The sequence below is a fragment of the Falco biarmicus genome, chromosome 4, assembly GCF_023638135.1.
Source record: "Falco biarmicus isolate bFalBia1 chromosome 4, bFalBia1.pri, whole genome shotgun sequence".
NCBI classification, from domain to species: domain Eukaryota; kingdom Metazoa; phylum Chordata; class Aves; order Falconiformes; family Falconidae; genus Falco; species Falco biarmicus.
The window spans coordinates 82,209,011-82,228,676 of record NC_079291.1 but is presented as its reverse complement, the minus strand read 5'-3'; the positions used below and the strand labels follow the sequence as shown (position 1 = coordinate 82,228,676).

General features: G+C 52.8%; 1 protein-coding gene across 4 annotated transcripts in view; it reads right to left on the bottom strand.

Moving 5' to 3' along the window:
* Positions 1 to 15,707: 15,707 nt before the first annotated feature.
* Positions 15,708 to 19,666, bottom strand: part of ELFN1 (extracellular leucine rich repeat and fibronectin type III domain containing 1) — a 109,004-nt gene continuing 105,045 nt past the window's right edge. For 3 of the 4 annotated variants that reach the window (XM_056338094.1, XM_056338095.1, XM_056338098.1), the window contains exon 4: positions 15,708 to 19,281. In XM_056338094.1, coding sequence (XP_056194069.1) covers positions 16,452 to 18,842 — 2,391 coding nt within the window. In that variant the 5' untranslated portion in view covers positions 18,843 to 19,281 and the 3' untranslated portion in view covers positions 15,708 to 16,451. The remainder of the gene's footprint in view (positions 19,282 to 19,666) is intronic. The other variant, XM_056338097.1, reaches the window with a different exon arrangement.

Genomic DNA, 19,666 nt, shown 5'->3' with positions numbered 1-19,666 from the left:
ATTACTACGGTAAAATTTTTTGGTCCTCTGGGGACTTGCAGCTGTTATTTGAAAGGACAGGGGAGCAGTCTGGCATCCAAAGGCAATGGGAGATTTCTGCTTCAGAAACATTCTACATAGTAATCGCTGGCCAAAGCCCTTGCTAAGGGGCTGTTGCAGACCCCGGCCCTGGGCAGCGGTCCCAGCGGCTGCTCCTGCTCCTTCCACCCATGGTAGCTGGGTCTCCAGCCTTCCTTGTATGCGTGTCTTCCCTTGAAGCAAATACAAGGGACAAAACAGAAGGAAAATACACTTTAAAGGGAACGCTGCCATTTAAATTAAGGAGCACAAAGGCAGCTCCTTGATGCTGGAGGGCTTGGGAGCAGCCCATGTCTTTGGTCTCCATCCAAACCACGTTCCTCCACCAAAAGCACGTTCCTTCAGGCTGTGTCGCTTCTCTCTCCTGTTTCCCCAGCATGGGATCAGGCGTCTCCTGGCCCCTTCATCTTCCCTGTGCTGTTTCCTGGCCCGGGTTCCAGTGCTGATGAGTTTATTAGTGTTGCTAATTTTACCTGATACTGCTTCCTTCTCTTCATGACAGGTTGTGTTTTTTTGAACTCTCCAGCTGACTGAGCTCTCTTTAATATTCCCTGTTTTACTTTGAATTCTCTTTGTTGGCTGTTGCTTGTTGTGGTTTTGGTTGTTTTTCTTTAATCCTCCCACTGCCTCTTTTTCCTCCCTGGTCCCTGTGATGCCTCTTCAACCTGGAACAAAGCCAGAGACCATCAGGAGGTCATTGACACACAGACGGTTGTTGGATTTAAATAAGGACTAGATAATTTTATGACCATTAACAAGACTCGCTGCTATGCACGCTAAAATAATAAGGGCAATCATATCTCATGGTTCGGGGAGCAAGTTGATTACCTGTAGGGACTGAGAAGGTAATTTTGCATCACTGACCCCCTCAAAATACGATACAGTTGACAAGATGCACCAGGCAGGTTGAAGGGCAGGAGGATGTGCAAGGCACAGGGCTTGGCTAAAGGACAAGAGCATTTCCCTCATCGCTTCTACCATCACACTGCTTTTAGCTGGCGAGCAGAAACTCCCAGTATCAACATGATGGAAAATGTTTTCCCGGCAGGTGAAAGGCTCTGAAGTTTGGCAGATGAACCTTTCCTTTCTCCACGAGCATCTGCCTGGTGACATTTGTGCCGTATGATTGCAGACACTTGGCTTTGCTGGCGATGGTGGCTGGTTCACCTGCCAGGCTGTCCCCATAACCGTACCAAGAAGCGGTCCCCCTAAAGAGAAATTAAGGGCATGAACCTCACTTAGGTCCTTCAGTTTGGAAGTGCCTCCCGCTCCCCACTGTCCATGGAGCATACGAGGGAGACCAGCCTCACACGTAAAGGGGTGATGGCAAACGCACTGTCCCTCTTTCACCCCTTCTCCCCGCTGCAGCAATCCCAGGTCCTCCGCATGCACGTGTCTTTCTGCAGTTTGTTTTGGGAGTCACGCTCCAGCCTCTGGGGATGTACGTGATCAGCTCCTGCTGCGATCCTGCTGTTAGGAGGCAGAGCTGCCCTTGAGTGGCATGCTGTGAAGTGACAGCTCCTCTCGCTGGGAGTCCTGGGAGGGGAAGGAGCAACCCCAGAGAGGAGGCAATGGCAGGGAATGAACCGAACCCACAGGGAACCGAGCTGCTCATCCCAGCAGCTGCACTGAGATGAGGAGGAGCAAAAAGAGCCCCACAGGTAGCACCAGTCTCTTGGGTGGATACATCCTGCTGATGATGGATGTCTTTGCGTAAGTCTAGGTAACGCTAGTACTTCCATGCTGGAGCCTCCTGCCCAGTGCACAGCAGTACCCTGGCCGCCGAGCCCTGGCCTCGTGTGAGCAGAGCATCACCTGTGCCCTTCTACCCAAGCACAGGGGACTTCTCACCCTGTACGGAGATGGCACGAGCCTGCCATGGTGTGCTGCCGTGTCCTGAGCTGCCAGCCCCAAGGTGAGGATTATAGCTCTGACAAATCACACGTTAACTTTGCTAACATTAGAAAACGCCAAGTGCAGAATAGATCCTAGGCATGCCAGCTTTTAAGGGATCACTGTGGTGGTAAGGCACAATTAACAGTCTGTATTTATTTAGTTACACGCAGGCAAAGCTGGGAAGCACGGGAAGCTTGATGGGCAAGTCAGTAGCTACCAGAACTGACTGTTCAGCCCCGATGGAGGTTTGGGAGGTGTAGCCTGTACTGGTTTTGGTTGGCATCTCCCAGCGTATACTGGCCATGGTTATGAGCTATAGGTGATCACATCCTGTACCTCTGTTTGCCCCCCCCAGTACGGCTGTGGAGCAGTGGCAGTGGTTTGCGGGTGCCTCTGCAGCGTCATCTTCCCCGATGGGTTTGCTTCTGCAAAGGGAGTTGTCAGCTTTTGGGGGGTCACTGCTCTTCACTGGTGAGGACAGGGTCACAGCTCCCGTGGGAGAGCGGGACATGCAGCCCCTTTCTGCGGAACCTGTCTCCTCCCATGTGCTTCCAGTTCAGCAAACCACCCCACGGCATCCCACAGGTGTATTGTAAATACAGAGCAAGTGCTCGGGGAGGATGGAAATCCCACCTGCATGGGATGCTGAGCCCCAGTCATACTGGCAGATAGGGAGGTTCTGCAGGTTGTCCTGAAACCCCAACCTCAAGTGCGTTCCTGCCCTGTGCGGAGACCCACACACACCTGCACCCCCCTCTCCAGCCTGGCTGCATCTCCTCGTCCTCACTTCTCTCCTTAGGAGGAGGACGGCTCATGGGGCTGAAGCAGAGATGTTCCCAAGGTGAGGAAGGCACCAGGCCCCCCCAAAGCCAAAGCCTCCCCCTATGCACCCCATTTCCATCACTGCTGTTTCCTGGCTTCATGGTTAACTCTGGCCTTGCACAGTCCCCAGGTCCTGTAACCGGTGTTAAATGTAATGAATGATCTTGTCCTCCTTGTTTGTCTCCTCTTTAGTGTAACACTGTAATTAGCTTAATTACCAACAGATTCTTTTTTTTTTTTTTTGTAACTTAAAATGGAAATTAAATTTTGCACCAGGTTTTACAGGCTGTTAACGGGAATCGAATAATCAAGCCTGACTCCAAGTCCTTGAAAATGAGTATTAAAAAAGGTCTGAATTTGCATATTCATGTTTTTAATAGGGTTCAGAAGGTATATTTGCAACTGATGAAAAGGATTAATTAAGCCTAATTTGCATAGGAAGAGCAGTTTAACCCCTTGAATCCTATCAAGGCAGAGACTGACAGCTTGAATACCACGGCATGATACCGGAGTGATGTGGGCAATGCAGCACCCTGTGGAACAACTTCCTTCCACTCAAGGAGAACAGGACTGGGGGAATCCAGGCTCCCAGCATCACCCCAGCATGGCTTGTCCCCCTGTGCCCACAGCCGCCCCTGGGTTTGGCCTCTGTTCCTCTTACTGTGGTGGTTTGTGACCTGTGTGTCCCGTGGCAATGCCATCACCTCATGCCTTGAGCAAAACATGCTGCTCCTCCAGGCATCAGCTGGGTGGTGCAGCTCTAACGCGGTTTCAAGAAATAATTTTGGTAAAGCCAGCTCAGTTCCCTGAGCTGTTCACAGGGTGGGAGCACCCATGGCTGGTAGGGGCACCAAAACCTTCATCTCCCTATCTTGTCTCCAGTTTCTTTTTTTCCCAGTGAGGCTGATGCTAGTCAGGGGTTAATGGCTCTACAGGAACATCAGACCAGGGTGAGACTTGGCACTTGTCACTTGTCGTGTCCTGCCCTGCTCCCAGCCATCAGCCTGAGGCTCTGCCTCGGAGGTGACAGCATCCCAAAAGCCTGGGACTCATGAGACTTCAGGGGAGGGGACACAGAGCTGCCTGCACCCTAAATCCCAGCTGTCACCCCTGGCACAGAGAAATCAGCAGGATCTTGTACAGCTCTGTCCAGTCGTCATCTAAGAAAAACATAAACCGCTCCCCAGATCAATCATACCCCTAGCCTGGAAAGCAGAATGGGAACGTGACGCTTCCCAGGGCTCTACAAAGCTGAGAACAGAGCACAGCTTTGAGTCAGCGCCTGAATGTTGCTAAAAAGTGGAGAAAAAATAAATAAATCAGGCATTCATTTTGCTTCAGCAGGTGGTGTGCTGCGTTCCCCTTGTAATGCTTTGGTGGCGTGTGTTGCTAATTATTTTTCGGGTGGAATTTGCTGTGCACAGCGCACGGGATTCATTAGACAGAGATGGCTTTGAAGTGGCGTTCAGAATTAATGCTGGCACATGTAAATGTTTCTTGTGCCATGGAAAAGCTGGCTATAAATGATGCATGAGGTCCAGCGAGAGAGATGCTTGCTTTGTTTATACACACCCATTGGGCTTCGTTATGCCAAAAACAGGCAGAGGAAAATCGACAGTGTCTTGCACAGTCCATATATCTGCTACCCGGCTGTACGTGAGCATTTAGCAGAAGTTAGAACGGCATTCTTAGCACGCCGCAGCCTGAATTTCCTCTGGTCAGAAACATGTGTTAGTGACCCAGCAAGGCTGCTGCTGTCTCTGCGCTCAGCATCTTCCCCAGGTCCCCCAGACGAGGAGGAGGACGCATCCTGCACTGTAAATCATCAAGGTCCTGACCCATACACCTCACTCGAGCAAAACCTCTCCTCAGAGGAGAGGTGCTTAGTGGTAACGCTGGTGTAAGGAGTCCCTGCTCACCTCTTCCTGCTCTCACCTGACTCATCCTCCCAGCACAGGGTCCATAGGGCCACACTAGCAGCAGAGATGGGGAACATTTCACTTAAAAAGAAGAAAACCTGAAGAAAGAGAAAGAAAACGCAAAGCCCACAAGCACAGCTGACAGAGCAGAAGGCAGTGCCCAGGGCAAAAAGCCAGGGGAATGTAAGATCCCGCAACCTCTGTCTCCACCAAAGGCTTTTGATGATGGCAGTGCTGCTGCTGGACACCTCCCAGAAAAGTTGAGTTCAACTCTGGGCTCGGCTCTGCTCTGTCTCTGTGTGTGTGTTTGTGTATTTTAGACCAGCAAATGCTTTCAGAAATGAATACTTGTGCATCTCTTCTGTAAAGCAGCAGGTATCCTTTTAGATCACCCAACAGTGAGGTGGAGAAATAGCTCCCCAGCATCTTCTAGGAGCTCTTCTCTGCTGCTGGGGTTAGGCAGATCATGGGTGAACCATTGCACTCTCCTGGCTGCTGCCCCAGCAGCTCATGGGTCAGCTGGAGACCTTGCATGGTCGGGGGATGGCTGGTGGGACCCAGCTGTGTAGCCCCATGGAGACATCCCTCCAGCATGGGGCTGGGACACCTTGAGTAGGGTCTCTGAGAGATCTGTGCTCTGGCAAAGCAGGCTCTGAAGCATCACTGCACCAAAAACAGGGCACCTCTATGGGGGCAGATGAGCATCTGTGCAGTTCCCTGTCTCTGAAGTGATGAGGCTGGTGCTTTAGTGAGCATCTAAGCTGATAAGGCCAAAAACCATCATGAAGTGGGTGGCACAGGAGAAATAGTGGCAGGTGGGGGTATGTGCGGAGAGCACAGCGACAGCAGCTTTGCAAAGCACTGTAATCCCACGATGGTTGGTTTGGGTTTAGACATAAATGAGCTCTGCCTTGGTTCCCCCCAGCAGCAGTATGAAAAAGGGGTTTTCAGCCCCAGGGCTGTGTGCCGGGCAGCGCTGGCAGGGGGAGGCCGATTCGGGCAGCGCACCCCGGCCACAGTAGCTGCAGGTGGTGAGTGACTGTGCCCCTGGGCACAGGGTTCGATGGGTTCCTGCTCACCCTGGCTGGGGCTGGCCATGTGTCAGGCTGAATGGCTCCATCCTGATGAGAGTTGCCTCTTTCCCTTTGGGCCTGACCAGGAGCAGCCCCCAAACCCTCGGCCGCCCCCAGACAACTGGGGGGAGGGGGGGGATGTGCATGGGGCAGCCTCGCAGGCGCTTCTCCGCTCCTCCACTGCCACTGCCAAAAAACCAGGCTGGAAATCACCGAGGTGCAACTGTGTCATGTTTTCTCTGCAGTGTTTATGAAATCGCTTGCTCATCAAACACAAAAGGAACTGTTTGCTTTTTAAGTAAAACAAACATAAAATACCTCCATCTTTATTGCTGTTCAAAAGGCAGCTTTGTTCCCTCCAGCCGCCGTGCTTGCCAAGGCAGTAGGGCTGCACTGTTGGGGTCTCTCTGAGCCCAGACCTCCCACCCCATCAACCCACGGACGGGTGCCTACCCTCCTGCCCTGCGGATGCCCCATCCCTGCTCATGTAGACACTGGCATGGGGGTAGTTCCCAGGCAGGAGACACCAAGTTTTGGAATGGAGAGCTGGACTCACCTACGGCATGCTCCCCGGCCAGACCTCCGGGTGGGCTCCCTGTCGTGGGTCCTGTCCAGACCAGCTCGAGGTGAGGAAAGAAGGAGTCAAGTGAGAAGCTGTGACTGAGTGCTGAGATGTTGTGTTTTTCTACTTCCAACTGTTTATTTACCAGCATGTTGGAGAGCAGTGCTCTCTTCCTCATGCCTTATTGAGAAGCTCAGCTGTGAAATAACTAAATGAACCATCCCTTTTTATTAGCCTTTGGACTTAGCAGAGGAGCAATCAGTTAATGGCTGACCAGTTTTTGAAGATGCTAAGCACATTACAAGTGCTAAGTATTATTATTTTCCCTGCAATGCTTTATTTTTCCCTCTGAATATTCAGTTTAAATAACCCTTTCAATTACATTATCCGTTTTCATGCATTCTGCTCAGATTGAATGTGGTGCTGCTTACAATTCAGTCACCTCTGTGGTTTCCATGTCTCTGCAAGACTCATCCTAACCTTTGCCTCTCAATCCTGGCCTGAACCAGCTTTTGTTCTGAGTCCAGTATCTGGCCCGGTTCTGCTTTGGCTCCTTAAGCTCCAATGCATCCGCATCACTTCCCCACAGGCACTTTGACCTCTGACTCCTTGCTTTTGCATATTTATTTTTCCTTCTTAATAAGGGAATACCTTGCAACCTTTCCCTTCCAGCTAAATTAGCTCCCTGGATAAACTGTCTCCTCCTTCCGTGATGAGTTGTGCTGTTTTGGTTTCTTTGTCTTTGGGAAAGGGTGAATGATCAGCTATCAAAGGATACAGCTTTGTATCCTGGTGCCAGCCAAACTACCTTGTCTCACCTGGAAATCTCCAGCCACAAACATCTATGGCTTTGTAGAAGAATGGGACTAGCTTAGACTTTACACCCAAGTGGGTGAATCCACCTCTTCTCCTGACAGCTCCAGAGCAGCGACCAGTAGCTGAGTCCTTCGCTGCCATGGGTGGGCTCTTCTGGGTGGGCTGTTCTCCAAAGCCAGCCTGGGGCGGGGACCTCTCAGTCCCCTCAGCCAGAGGAGCCTCCCGACTGTATCAGAAAGGGTTTGACCATCTCTGGTGATGAGGGGCAGCTCCCAGCTCTGCTCCAGCACCTCCATCTCTTCCTGTCACTGTCCTGGCAGCTGTGTCAGGACCCAGCTGGTCTCCAGGATGGAACTGCAAGATGGGTGGGAGATCAGAAACCAGCCCACATCTCGGCTCACCCTCCTTCCCGGCTGCAAGCTCCGCCATGGAAATAGGTTTGGGGTTGCCACGCCAGGCACCTGCTCTTCCCAGCCTCTGCCGCCTGTCTCCTGGCACACATCTTACCCCAAGCCCTGGTGTCCACACTTGACTGTCTTTTCGGAGCCGTGATCACCTGGCAAGGCTGGAGGAGGCTGTGGAGCAGCAGCGCTTGAAGGATCTCATGCATAGGGCTGCCACACATCTGCACGGGATTTCCCAGGCAGAGATGTATGTGTGCAAACTCTGTAGTGGGTGGTAGTGTTGTTACAGGCAGAATGATCCAAAGATATAATTGAGATAAGGTTTGTGTGGAGAGGTAAAACCTCTTACTGCAGCACCTGAGATGGCTGGGGAAAAACCCCAAAACTCAAGAGCTTTTGTCAGCCTAAACTGAGCTGAATCATCAGGGATACTTCAGATGGACAGTGGCGGATGGTTTGTGCCGATGCACTCCATGGCCACTTGGCCAGCGTTGCTGGCTCTGCTGGCCCTCGGAGTGACTCCCAACAACTGCTCTGCCCCAATCTGACTGCAACACAAATCCCAGGTGGGGCAGGAGGGCACATCTGGGAGAAGCAGGCTTTAAGCCCCAACTGCAGGGAATGGGAACCTTTGTGTCTTGGCCACAAATGTTGCAGAACGAGATTAATTAATTTAGCTGCATCGCGTGAAGAATGCCAGTGTTTACTTATGTGACCACAGATGAGCTTTTGCAGTACCCAAAGAGGCCTCCTGCCGCTCAAGTGGGCTGCGTAGCTCTTGATTGCAGGGCAGGAGATGCCCAAGGAGAGCTCTGCTGTGTAAAAGTGATGCTGAGAGAGAGGAAAAGCTTTAAAGGGCCCCCAGCAGAGACAAGCTGCAGCACCACACGTAAACTTTGAGGCATCCCATCAGATCCCCTGCAGATCAGGGCAAGCCGGCCAGAGGCTCGTGCAAGGATGGAGGAGGCTGTCAAGGCTGGACACTGTAGTGGGATGAGCCGGACTGAAGGTCTGAGGAGCTTCAAGGAAGGTGAGTGGGGTGGGAGGGAAGTGTGGATGTTGTACGTGGGGCTGATCGCTTCCTTTCACAGCTGGAAACACTAAAGAATGTGATAGACCCAGAAGAGAGCCCAGGAGATGAGCAGGACAACACAGGGGACAGCACTTGTGTAGCTTAATGCAGAAGATGGACCAGGAGAGAAGAGCTCATTAGGAAAGGGCATCGCATAGTGAAGAGAGGAAAGGATATAAACTATGAGAAAGCTGATAGAAGACAGAAATGGAAATCTTTTAGTCCCAAAGAAAGCAAGGACAGAGTACATTAATGAGTTTTTTTAATGGTGAAGCAAGTAAAGGTGAGCAGCAGATGGCTATTGCCAGACAGCTGAGATGAGTGTGGAAAAACAGATTTTGGTGGGGTGTAGGAAGCAATCGGCACATACAGGAACAACAGTGCACCCCATGTCAGTAACATTCCCATTGAATCACTAAAAAGGCACACACGTGCAAACTCAGAGGCTTGGCAGACTGTGCAGTGACAGAGAAGTTGCAGAGGGAGGGAAACAGGCACGTTCACATTCAATTTGGACCAAAGAAAAGGCAGCAAAACTAGAGTGAAAGCTAGCATCCTGCTTGGCCGCTCCCCACACAGTGAAAATCCACATCCCTGATACTTCTGTGCCTTCTCATCCCTTGCACAGAGGAAACCGAGTCCAAAAAACTGGCTTCACTCTGGATCAGATGGTTTCCCTTCATTAAGTACTGGGAGGGGTAAGGAGGTGATTGATGGTGAAGGTGGGAATGAGCAAAACTCTTAAGGTGGCATTTGGATAATCTGCCACCCTGCTGGTGGTGCTGATGAGCTGGCTGGGAGGGGTAAAACAAAGGATACTAGACAAAGGAGATGTGAAAAAGTGGAGTGTAAGTAAATTCAAGAAAAGCCAAAGTCACCGCTGCAATCCAAGGAGTAGCTGTTGGGTTGGCTTCTCAACCACCACCAACCATCCCCACCAGCAGCTTCACCGCCTTCAGCACCTCGGGGCATTGGCTGGTGGCACCGGTTTGGAGATGAAGGAATGGAAATGTGCTATACATCTCTTTCTAAAAAACAGTTTAATCTCCAGACACATACCCAGGAAAACCAACCTACAGCCTCACAGTGGAAAGCCTGTTGTGAGTAAATGGGGAGGGATGAGCTGCAGGAGATGGCTGGGGCACCTCCGAGGTCCATGGAGCCAGGCAGTGCTGCCAGCCATGCTGCTACAGGACGAGACCTGTCCACCCTCCCTGCACATTTACGGCAGGATTGGGGCTTTTCCCAAACAACCCCTTCATCCCCTGAAGCCCATCCCCTCTCCTCTGCTCTGTCCCCATCCTGTGTCCATGGGCATCCAGGTGCTCACAGCTCCAAGCCTGGAGGTGGTGGTGGCACTGTCCCCACAGGGTGCTGCGGAGGAGACGGACGTGGTGTGCACCGAAGAGGAGCTGAAACAAAGGTGAGCGGGTCCCAAACCAGCAGGGAGGGTGATGCTGTGCCCGGGCAGCATTTTGTTGGTCCTCCCCCTGACGAGCACTCACAGATGCAAATAAATTCTGACTTGGGCTCCCAAATTCCTTCTCTACGGGCTGTGCTAAAAATAGCCCAATGCAGTGCGTGCTGGCTTCAATCATCCTCATCGATCCACTGCTTTTGGGTCTGGTCCAGCAGCACCACAGCACACCCCTCCCCAGCCTGCAGTCCCCTCTGGACCCCTCTTCACCCAAAGGATTTCTACGACCAAGCCACCTCCACCATGCTGTCCCCCGCCCTTGCTAACCCCCTGCTCCTGCAAACGAGGTGATTGATTGCTCCAGAGCCCGACAGGCAGCCAGGCTGCAGCAAGCGCGTGATCGGGGTTTTGTGTTGCAGCTCCTGATTTCTGCAGAGCCACATCCACGACAGCGACGAGACTGGGGGTCTCGGGCAACAGAGCTCTTGGTTCAACAACACCCAGGCCCAGTTCAGGAAGGGCTGATCTAGAAGCAGGGCAGAGGGGAGTATTGGGAGGGGGGTTCGCTGGGGTTGTGGCGAGTGAGGGGACGTGCAGGTGCAGGAGCTGGCTGGGCTGCTGAGGTTTGTGCCCAGGGCCCCGGGAGAACCACTGGCAGAGCAGACCTGGGTGTGGATGCTTGGGCTGACCCATAAGCATCAATGGGGCTGGAAGAGAGATAGCTCCAGTGGCACTTGCAGCCCTAGGAGAGGTCCCACCACCCAGCAAGCACTGCAGGACACTGGCTTGAGTTGAGCGGAGCCACTGCAGTCTGGCTGTTGTGACAGCCTGGGTGGTGAATGGGGAGCACCTTTTCGCCTCAGGGCCCCAATGCATCCTTGCAGATGCCTTCCCATGGGATCTGCACCTGCTTTCATGGCAGACTCAGCTGAAGCCAGCAGGATGCTCAAATGGCAGACTGGGGGCAGGTGTGACACCTCCAACAAGCATCAGGTGCAAAGAATGAGGCAGCCACCAGCTCCAGGGCTGTCACATCCCTTCTTAAGTGCTTTGCTGCCTTGGGGAGGAGCCTGGCCAGGCAGTGCCTGCCACCACTGCCACTTTTTTTTTATTATTATTTTATTTTTTTTTCCTCCTCTCTTTCCCCTGTGTTTCTGCCTGTGGATGTTACACTTCTCCCAGGCCATGCTTTGAAACATGTGGATACAACTGCCATGCACGCCGGGGCAGGTGGGTACCCTCAGGAACACTGGGCTTAAATGGCCCATGTCTGTATGGAGGGATGCTTCTGTCCTAATTTACAGACTTTTAATTAATAACCTGGCTCTAGATATCACACAGGCTTTGCAACATGTGGCAGGGTCCTTTGCTGACTCTGGACCAGGGCAAGGATTGGGCTGTGGGTAACGTGGGGTTGGATTTACACTCCAACAAGAAGCTGTCTTTGCTGGGATGCTGGGGGAGGGTTCAGAGGGGGGATTTTCAGCCTTGCCTCAGTTTTGCACTTGAAGATTGCTCAAACAACAGCAGTTTTGTGGACACTAAAAGGGAATCAGCAGAATACATTTACACATGGCCCCAGGGCTATCATTGTCCTGCAGGGAACAGCAGAGCCCTCCCAGAGGATTCCCATACAGCAGCTATAGGTGGTGGGCAGGCTCACAGGCACAGGGCTGGGAGGGAGCAATGAAGTGGGGGGCTTCAAGGGCCACTGGTGATAGCCCAGCAGCACGGAGTGGAGAGCAGGCACAGGGGCACGCAAGCACCCAAAGAGTTTTGGGAGAGCAGAGGCTGGAGAGTGGTGATGGGAACCTGAAATCCTTGTTGGAGGGCACCATTGTGTCTCACATCGGCTGTGTCGGTGTCCCTTCAACACCTCCGCTGGTGCCTGTGACAGAGGATCTGAGCTGTGCCTGCCGCGGTGGGTTTGGGTCTGCATCCCCTGCCCACCATGCACACCCCATGCCTGACAGGTGGCCCAGGGACCCTGTGGTACAGGAGTGTTCGTTCCCTTGGGGCTCGTCCTGGGGAGGTGACAATGCTGAGGGGTAGCTCAGCGCAGCCATGGGCAGCTGCCTTTGGAGCTCTCCAGGAGCAGACATGGCTCCTTCTGACCTTAGCTGGCAAGGAATTTTCTGAGTGATGCGGGGCAGAAGCAGCAATGGGTCCCTCTGCTCCTTTTCTCTGTTTCATCGCCGCAGGGAAACAACTGCTGTCTCTTATAAAAAAAAAAAAAAAAATCTCTCAGAGCAGCTTTGCTTGCTGCCTTCACTGGCCTCTCTGGGGGCTGCTGCCTGCCCCGTGCCGGGCACAGCTGCTCCCACCGCCTCTGCCTTTCCCTGCCTCTGCATCACACGCCTCTCCCTGCCTTTCATCCCTCTCCCTCCCTTTCTTTTCCCTTTCCTTTGTTCACACTCTCCAGTGGCAGAGCCCAGGCTGCTGTGGGAGGGGGATAGGGGGGCCTGTGTCCTTGGCGCTGGCAGTGGTTTTCTGTGCTGGCCCCCAGCCCACTGGTCCCCACTGGCCCCTGAGGTGGGGCAAAACGAAGGAGAAACCTTTCCCCTGGCCTCCCCTCCACGTGGACCTGTCTTTCCTGTGCCCCCTCCTTTCTGCTTGGCAGGGAGCCCTCCTGCTTTGGATGGGTTTGGGCAATAGGCACAGCCTGGCTGGGCCGGGTATCGTCGCTCTTCACAGAAGCAGTTTGAGAGCTTTGGTGGCTGAAGAGGAGACAAAATAAAGGAGAAAAGCACCCAACACGTCCCAGGTGCTGGAATTATCCCTCTGTCTTCGGAGGGGTCTGTAAAGTGGCTGCTGGCAGGGGATGGAGGATGCTGTGGACAGAGCTCACTAGGCCCTGTGCACAGGTACCCCAGGGGGTCCATGTATAGGGTGGTGGTGGCTTTGAGGGTAGTGGAACTTCTTCCCTTTTCTTGCCTGGTTTTTTTTTTCTCAGCTCATCTTATGGCATCTCATGCCAACCGTCATGGACCACAGCTGCCGGGACTGCGCCCTGTCTTGGAGGGAGGGCAAGAGGCTGGAAGGTGCTCAGCAGCACAGCATTGCTTCATCACCCAAGGAGCTCCAAGCCCCATGGTGACGCCCTACCAGCTATGGGGTATGGGGAGCTGCGTGTGTGGGTACCTCTCTTGGAGATAGCTTGGAGATGGGGGGACCTAGACCTTTTCTAAGCCTCCTTTTTTTCCAGTTGCAGAGAGTTTGCATCTGGGAAGTGTTTAATTTTGAAAGGGCAGTGCTGCTGTATCACATTGCCTGTGTCTGTCTCTGTTGGTTTATGACCAGTGAAATCCTGGTGTGAAAACAGAATCAGGCTTTGATTTCATCTGCCCCTGCTGTTTTATGCCACTAACAACTTTGCATTTCTATAGCGGCTTTTATTCTAGGAGCTAAATGGGCTTCACAGACAGGCAATTAATTAATTGAGCCTCCCCAACCAGCCTACGCCCTCAATGCCATAAGGAAGCATTTTGCAGAGGAGGAAACAGAGGCAGAGGGAAGCAAAATTACTCGCCCCAGGTAAAGTGATGAACTCGCTGTTGACATGCTGCTGCCTCCACAGTGAGGTGTTATGCTCTGCTGGTTGTGCCATTGCTCCTGGCTACGGTGGAGATGGTCATGATGTCATTTCCAAACTGGTGTGGGAACTGGTCTCGATGGGGGGAGTGGCTGAGAAAGGTCTTTTGGTGTATCTATCAGTGACTGCCATTGCCGGAGCTTCTGAGCCCAAATTAACTCACAAACTGCCACCACCTTTGAGCATCCCAGCCTCTTGCTGAGGAATCCTTGGAGTCCACAAAACACTGCCAGGAGGCCCCGCTACCATTTCCCCTATCCAGTCTTGCTGACCAGCTCCTGGTTCTCCAAGAGGCACCCAGGGCTTGCAAGGGAAGGTGGTTTCAGCTGCAGGTTTTGCTTTGGTCCAGGTGCTACAGCTGATATTTGGGGAGGGACCCACCGTGGTGTCATGGAACAAGAAAGGGGCGAACCTCAGCTTCCCTTTCCCAGTCCTGCTCGCTGGCTGGTGAGCACAATGCAGCCCTGGGAAGCTGTGTGCTGGATCTGGGGCACCTGGAGGAGGTAGAGGGATGCGCCTTTGCTCATGGCAGAGTGAATGTGTTCCTGGGGAAATTGCCTGCCTTTTATTATGAAACCCTGCTAATGGTTTGTTGTCTACACAAATAACCATGGGGAATGAACTAGTGCACTTCCCAGCCTGCTCCATGTCTTCCTGGCTCAGCTCCTTTCTGAACAAACATAACCTTTTGCAAGAATACCTGTCAAAATCACTTTGAAATATTGAAGTAACAGGATGGGATACATTTTGCTCCTGGGCCCTAGTGCTCATCTGTCAGGACTCAGGATGTCCATCCCAAGAGACTTGTGAGCAGGATGCAGGGGAAAAACGCCAGCAAGCAGCAGGGCCCCGAAGGGCTGCTCTGGGGGCGCTTATTGCCTCACTGTGCTGGCTCACTGGGCTCCCACCCACTCACTGGGGGGGGCACAGCAGCTCCCTCACCCTCGTGTGGCCCCCACTTTGAGTTGGTTATGGGGTGAGGTGGGAGGGCTTGTGACTCAGCTGGAGCTAATCAGGGCAAAACTGTGTCCTTCAGCCACCAGCATGGCCTGGGATTGCCTGCATGGCCTCAACACTGCCATCCTCCTCCTCACCCCATGAGTAGGGCATCATCTGGGAGTATTTTAAGGATGGGGCAAAAAGCGAACGAGTCTTGGACAGGCATTGGAGAGCAATGGTTGAGGGGCATGTGGCTGCTTGGGTGGACATGAGATATGAACGTGGGGCCATCTCCTTCCCTTCCAGTCTTGGAGTCCCAAGGGCTGTTGAGGGGTTTCCCAGAGCGTCCTTCTCCAAAGCCACTCACGTGGAATGAGTCCAACTGGCTCATGGGCAGCGCTAGGGCTGTGGGCAGGAGGTGCTGCAGTCCCTGCCCGAGGCTGTGCCTGCATTTGGGGTTACCCATGGAGGACCTGCTGGATGTGTGGTGATGGGAGTCCCAGGTGTGAACGGCAGGATTCCTGCCCCGGGGCCTGTGCCTACCCTAATAGCTCTCAATACGGACAAGCTGTAAACACTTAGTGTCTTCTCCCTCAGCTAAAATCACTCTCAATGATGTCCTTCTCTGGAGAACGGCCGCAGGCTTTCTGCTCTAGCTCATCCATGGCTCCCCATCTTGAAAGATAACCCCTGCCCCCCCCCACCCCCAGCGGCTGGCCCCAAGGGCCACCGCTCTCCTGATATGTCTGTTTAGAGGAGGAGACCAATACCTTTTAATTTTCAGGAGAAATCCCGTGGCATGGTGGCACCTGCTCAACCAAAAGCCCTTCACTTCTCATCACCTTCCCTGTTCCTGGTGGTGATGGTCTCCCACCTGGAATAAGGTGGGGGATTCTGCTTTCCTGGGTGTGTTCCTCTGTGTGCTTGGAAGTGATGAGAACTCGGACACAGACAATTGTTGGGAGATATCAAAACAAAACACTTAGAAACCCAAGCAATCCCCTGCCTTGCAAAAAACATCCCATCAACCATCCAACCACCAACCAACAAAGTAGTCCTTCAAACCAAACTCCGTCTCTTTCTCTAAAATCCATGATTAAAACCTGGTACAAACAGGTGAATATAGATATATATATATATTTTTAGTAGATGTAGTATTGTGGGTTTTTTTCTCCTCTCTCTTTCTCATTATACAGCAAACATTGCAAATATAGAAATTTTCTCTGTACAATTAACGACTTCGGTTTACAATGCAATGTGTGGTAAAACCTCTCAGTGAGTGAAAATGTGAACGGGCCTTCAACCGGGTGAAAGTCTAAACTGGAAGACTCCGTTTGCAAAAACAGCCCAAAGGATGGATCTCCTTCTGGTCTCTTTTTGGGTTTTGTTGCTGTTTTTGTTGCTGTTGATTTTGGAAGGGAAGGAAGGAAGAACACAAACTGTTCACAAAGAATCCACAAAATCACGGAATAGGGACTCATGCAATGTAATATTGGGAAACGCCAGACCTCAGCTCTCTGCCCGCTCTTTCACTTTCTTTTTATATTCAATTTTTTCTTTTTTTCTTATTTTTTTAAAAAATCAAAATGAAACAAAACTTTTTTTTTCACTCCACAGTTTGTTTGTTTTGTAAAGTTTGTGTTCAAATTTGGTGCGTGTCTCACCAACGTGAGGACATTTTAATATCTCGCTTTATATATTATCTAGAATATTTATAGATTTTGATAATTTGTTCTCTTTTTATTTTTATTGATTCTTTTTTTTAAATTTTATTTTGTTTCAAAGATAGTCTGAATAAAAATAGCTGCTGCGGATTTCTTTTGGTCCAGTTAGTGTGTTAAGTCACGAGTAGTGTGAGGACTCAGGACTTTTGCTGGGCAGAGACGCCCTTCCAGTAGTCTAAGATGTCGTGAAGATCCTCATCTTTGGCAAACTGGACCTTTTTGCGTAGGGCATGGCCGGCTGCCATATACTCCTCCTCATCTTTGTGCCGCTTGCGATTGAGTTTGAAGCGCTCCCAGATGCTGTGCGATGGTTTGCAGGTGTACTCTGGGCTGGAGGTGTAGCTCAGGTTGTGATACTGAGGCGAGAGCTGGGAATAGGCCAGGTCTCTGGGGCGAGGACGGGTCAGAGGCTCCAGGATGGAGGGCTTTCGCCCGGCCATGCTGTCGTGCTGCTCGCCTTGGTGCGAGCTGGGATATGAGTGCCGGTGTTCGCTGTACTGCCGGATCTTCTCTGCCTCTGCCCGCAGGATGGCCGCAGCCGGTGTCACAGTGAGGATGGTGTCGGTGGTGGGGGACGTCTTCTCGATGTATTTGGCTTCTGATTTGTGGCCCGATCCCTCAGAGCGGTAGGACCTGGGGCTCCGTATGGAGCCACTGGAAGAGGTGCTGGAGCGTTTGGGGGCTGCCTCCATGCTGTGGTGTCGCTGGAGAGGGTGGTTGTAGCTTTCCTTGTAGACGGGGGAGAGGAATCCATGCTTGCTGGGGATCTGCTCTGATAAGAGCACCAGCTGAGGCTCCACCGTGGAGACTGCCCCCGATTTCACCCCTTGGAAAGAGGTGGACTCAGATTTCAAGGCATCGATGCAGTTGTTGATGATCTGGTTCACCTTGTCCACCTCCTTGGCAATGGTGGAGATCTCAGCCACAGAGCTCTGGGTGTCCGGTGGCAGGGACAGCTCGCAGTCTCGCCTCTCAGGCTGCTCGCCCGTCCTCACCTCCATGTAGTTGCCCTTAGTGGCCTTGGGGGTCTCGCTGCTGTCAATCAGCTTGTACTGCTCGACCTCACCAGCAGAAGGCAGGTAGGGGATGCGGGTGACCGTCTCCCCACCCAGCATCTGTCCCTGGGACAACTGGGTGATGCTGGTTGTCTCCATTTCTGGCCCGTATTTCAGCTCGATGATGGTCTTCTTCATGCTGCTGGCAGCCTTTTTGTGCTTCTCCTCCTGCTGGCGCCTTTTCCGGAGACAGTAATACACAACGCCCAGGACAATCACCATGCCAAAGAGACAGCCCAGGATTGTCATGATATAATGAGTGGCAGTGGAAGGGGTGGGGACCGGCTCCTTGCGGCTGGGTCTGGTGGGTGTGATGGTGACGCAGGTGTGGTTGTACTTGGAGTATTGGTGGACAGAGACTACACAGTAGGTGTAATCTCTTTGTGCTACTAGGTTGCTCACGGTGATGTTCTCCTCCTTCTTCCTGAGCTTGGTGATCATGGAGGAGAAGCCGTTTTCAAACTGGGAGAGGATGTACATCTTGCTGAAGGGGTAGGGGATCTGCACGGTGAGGACAGCTGAGTTGTGGTTGAGGTGCTTCACCTGGATGTTGGGGCGCACCTCCATTTCGCTGATGGGCGTGAAGAGGGAGAACTGTGGAGTCGTGCCGTCACCAGAGGAGCACTCCTCCTCGGAGCAGGGGCTTTCGGAGGGCACGGTGGTCACCTGGTACCTGGGAGGGATAAAACGAGGGATCACAGTGTAGGAGCCACCAGTGCAAAGGGAAGAGAGCATGCTCAGAGCATTGCGGTAGCCAGTCCGGCCTTGGCCTAGCAAATAGTAGCCCGTGTAGTCAGGTGGGGAGTCGCACTGCATCCGGTCATACGTGCGTGTCATGTTGGTGAAAGCCTCCAGCCATTGCAGGAAGCCGAGGAGCTCGCAGGAGCAGTAGAAGGGGTTACTGTAGAGTTCACAGACAGAGAGCTTGTTTAGGCCCCGAAAAGTGTTGCTGTCGAGTCTCTGGATCCTGTTCATGGACAGGTCAATGTTCACTATGTTGGGGCACTCCCAGAAGGCATTGGGGGTGACGGACTCAATGAGGTTGGCCTGGAGATAGAGGTACTCCAGCTTCCCCAGGCCCCGGAGGATGCCCTCGGTGAGGTTCCTCAGTCGGTTGTAACCCAGCTGCAGCACCTGGAGGTTGAACTGTCCTGAAAAGGCACCGTCCTCGATGTAGGAGATCTCGTTCTTTGTCAGGTTGAGGTATGTCAGGTTGCCGAAGCGGCTGAGCGAGGCGTACTGCACGCTCTTGATCTTGTTGTCATTCAGCCGCAAGTCCACGATGGTGCTGTTGATCTGCTGGGGGATGGACTCATAGGGGGGCTGGTTCTGGCTGCAGATGGCCAACCAGACAAAGCCCTTGTCCCCCTCGATGAGCCAGCAGTCTGCTCGCACCCCGCTGGCGTGCAGGAGGGAGACGGCTGCCACGCACATGCAGAGGGCTGACGTCGCGGCCCACCGGCGACCTGCCATCTGGAAGGGCGGCGCGGAGAAGGGGTTCCTGGTCTGCTGGAAGCGGGGAGCGGGACAGGGGCCGGGAAGACGTGGGCTAGTGCTTCTTCGGCAGCTTCGCTCGCCTCTCCCTTCTCCTCATGGCTTGGAGACGGGGGGGAAGCGTCTGTGGAGAGAAAGGACCTCGGTGCCCACGGTACTCAGCAGCCACCGGCCAGGGGCTACTACCAAGGCCTGGGTGGCTGAGGCTGGTCCCACATCACCAGGGCTCTGGCATCTCGGGGAGGGAGTCATGAAGTTCGGTGCCTGTGTGGAGGAGTCCCTCTGGCTTAGAGACAAGCCTTCCTCTCACTTCTTATAGTACATCTCCTCGTTTTCTTTTTGCTGCCCATCGTGACACTGGTCCCCATCTCCACACGCTTCCGTGGGCCTGTCCCTTCTCAGTCCCTTGGCTCACCTGCTTAAAACAAAACACAAGCACAAACTGAACACCACAGAAAGGCACTTAGCACTTAGGGGCGTTGGAGATGCATCCAACTGCCCTCTTAATGTTAGGTGTTCGCCTTCTAGCTCTGGCCACCAGCTCTCAAGGAGCCAATTAAACCTCAACTTTAATTGGGTGCTGCCACCAGTGGCACTTGGCAGCACAAGGGAAGGTGGTCATTGACTGCGGAGGTCATTGACTGCGGAGGTCATCCTCTGAGTTTGTTGTCCAGCATCACGTTATACGCAGATGAGAGACCAACGCACATCCAAGGCATCATTTGTCTGACCTATTTACGTGTCTACCTTAGCAGGGGAGGAGTGATGCCCCAGAAGTGTCTGTTCCTCTCTGCTGAGAGCAG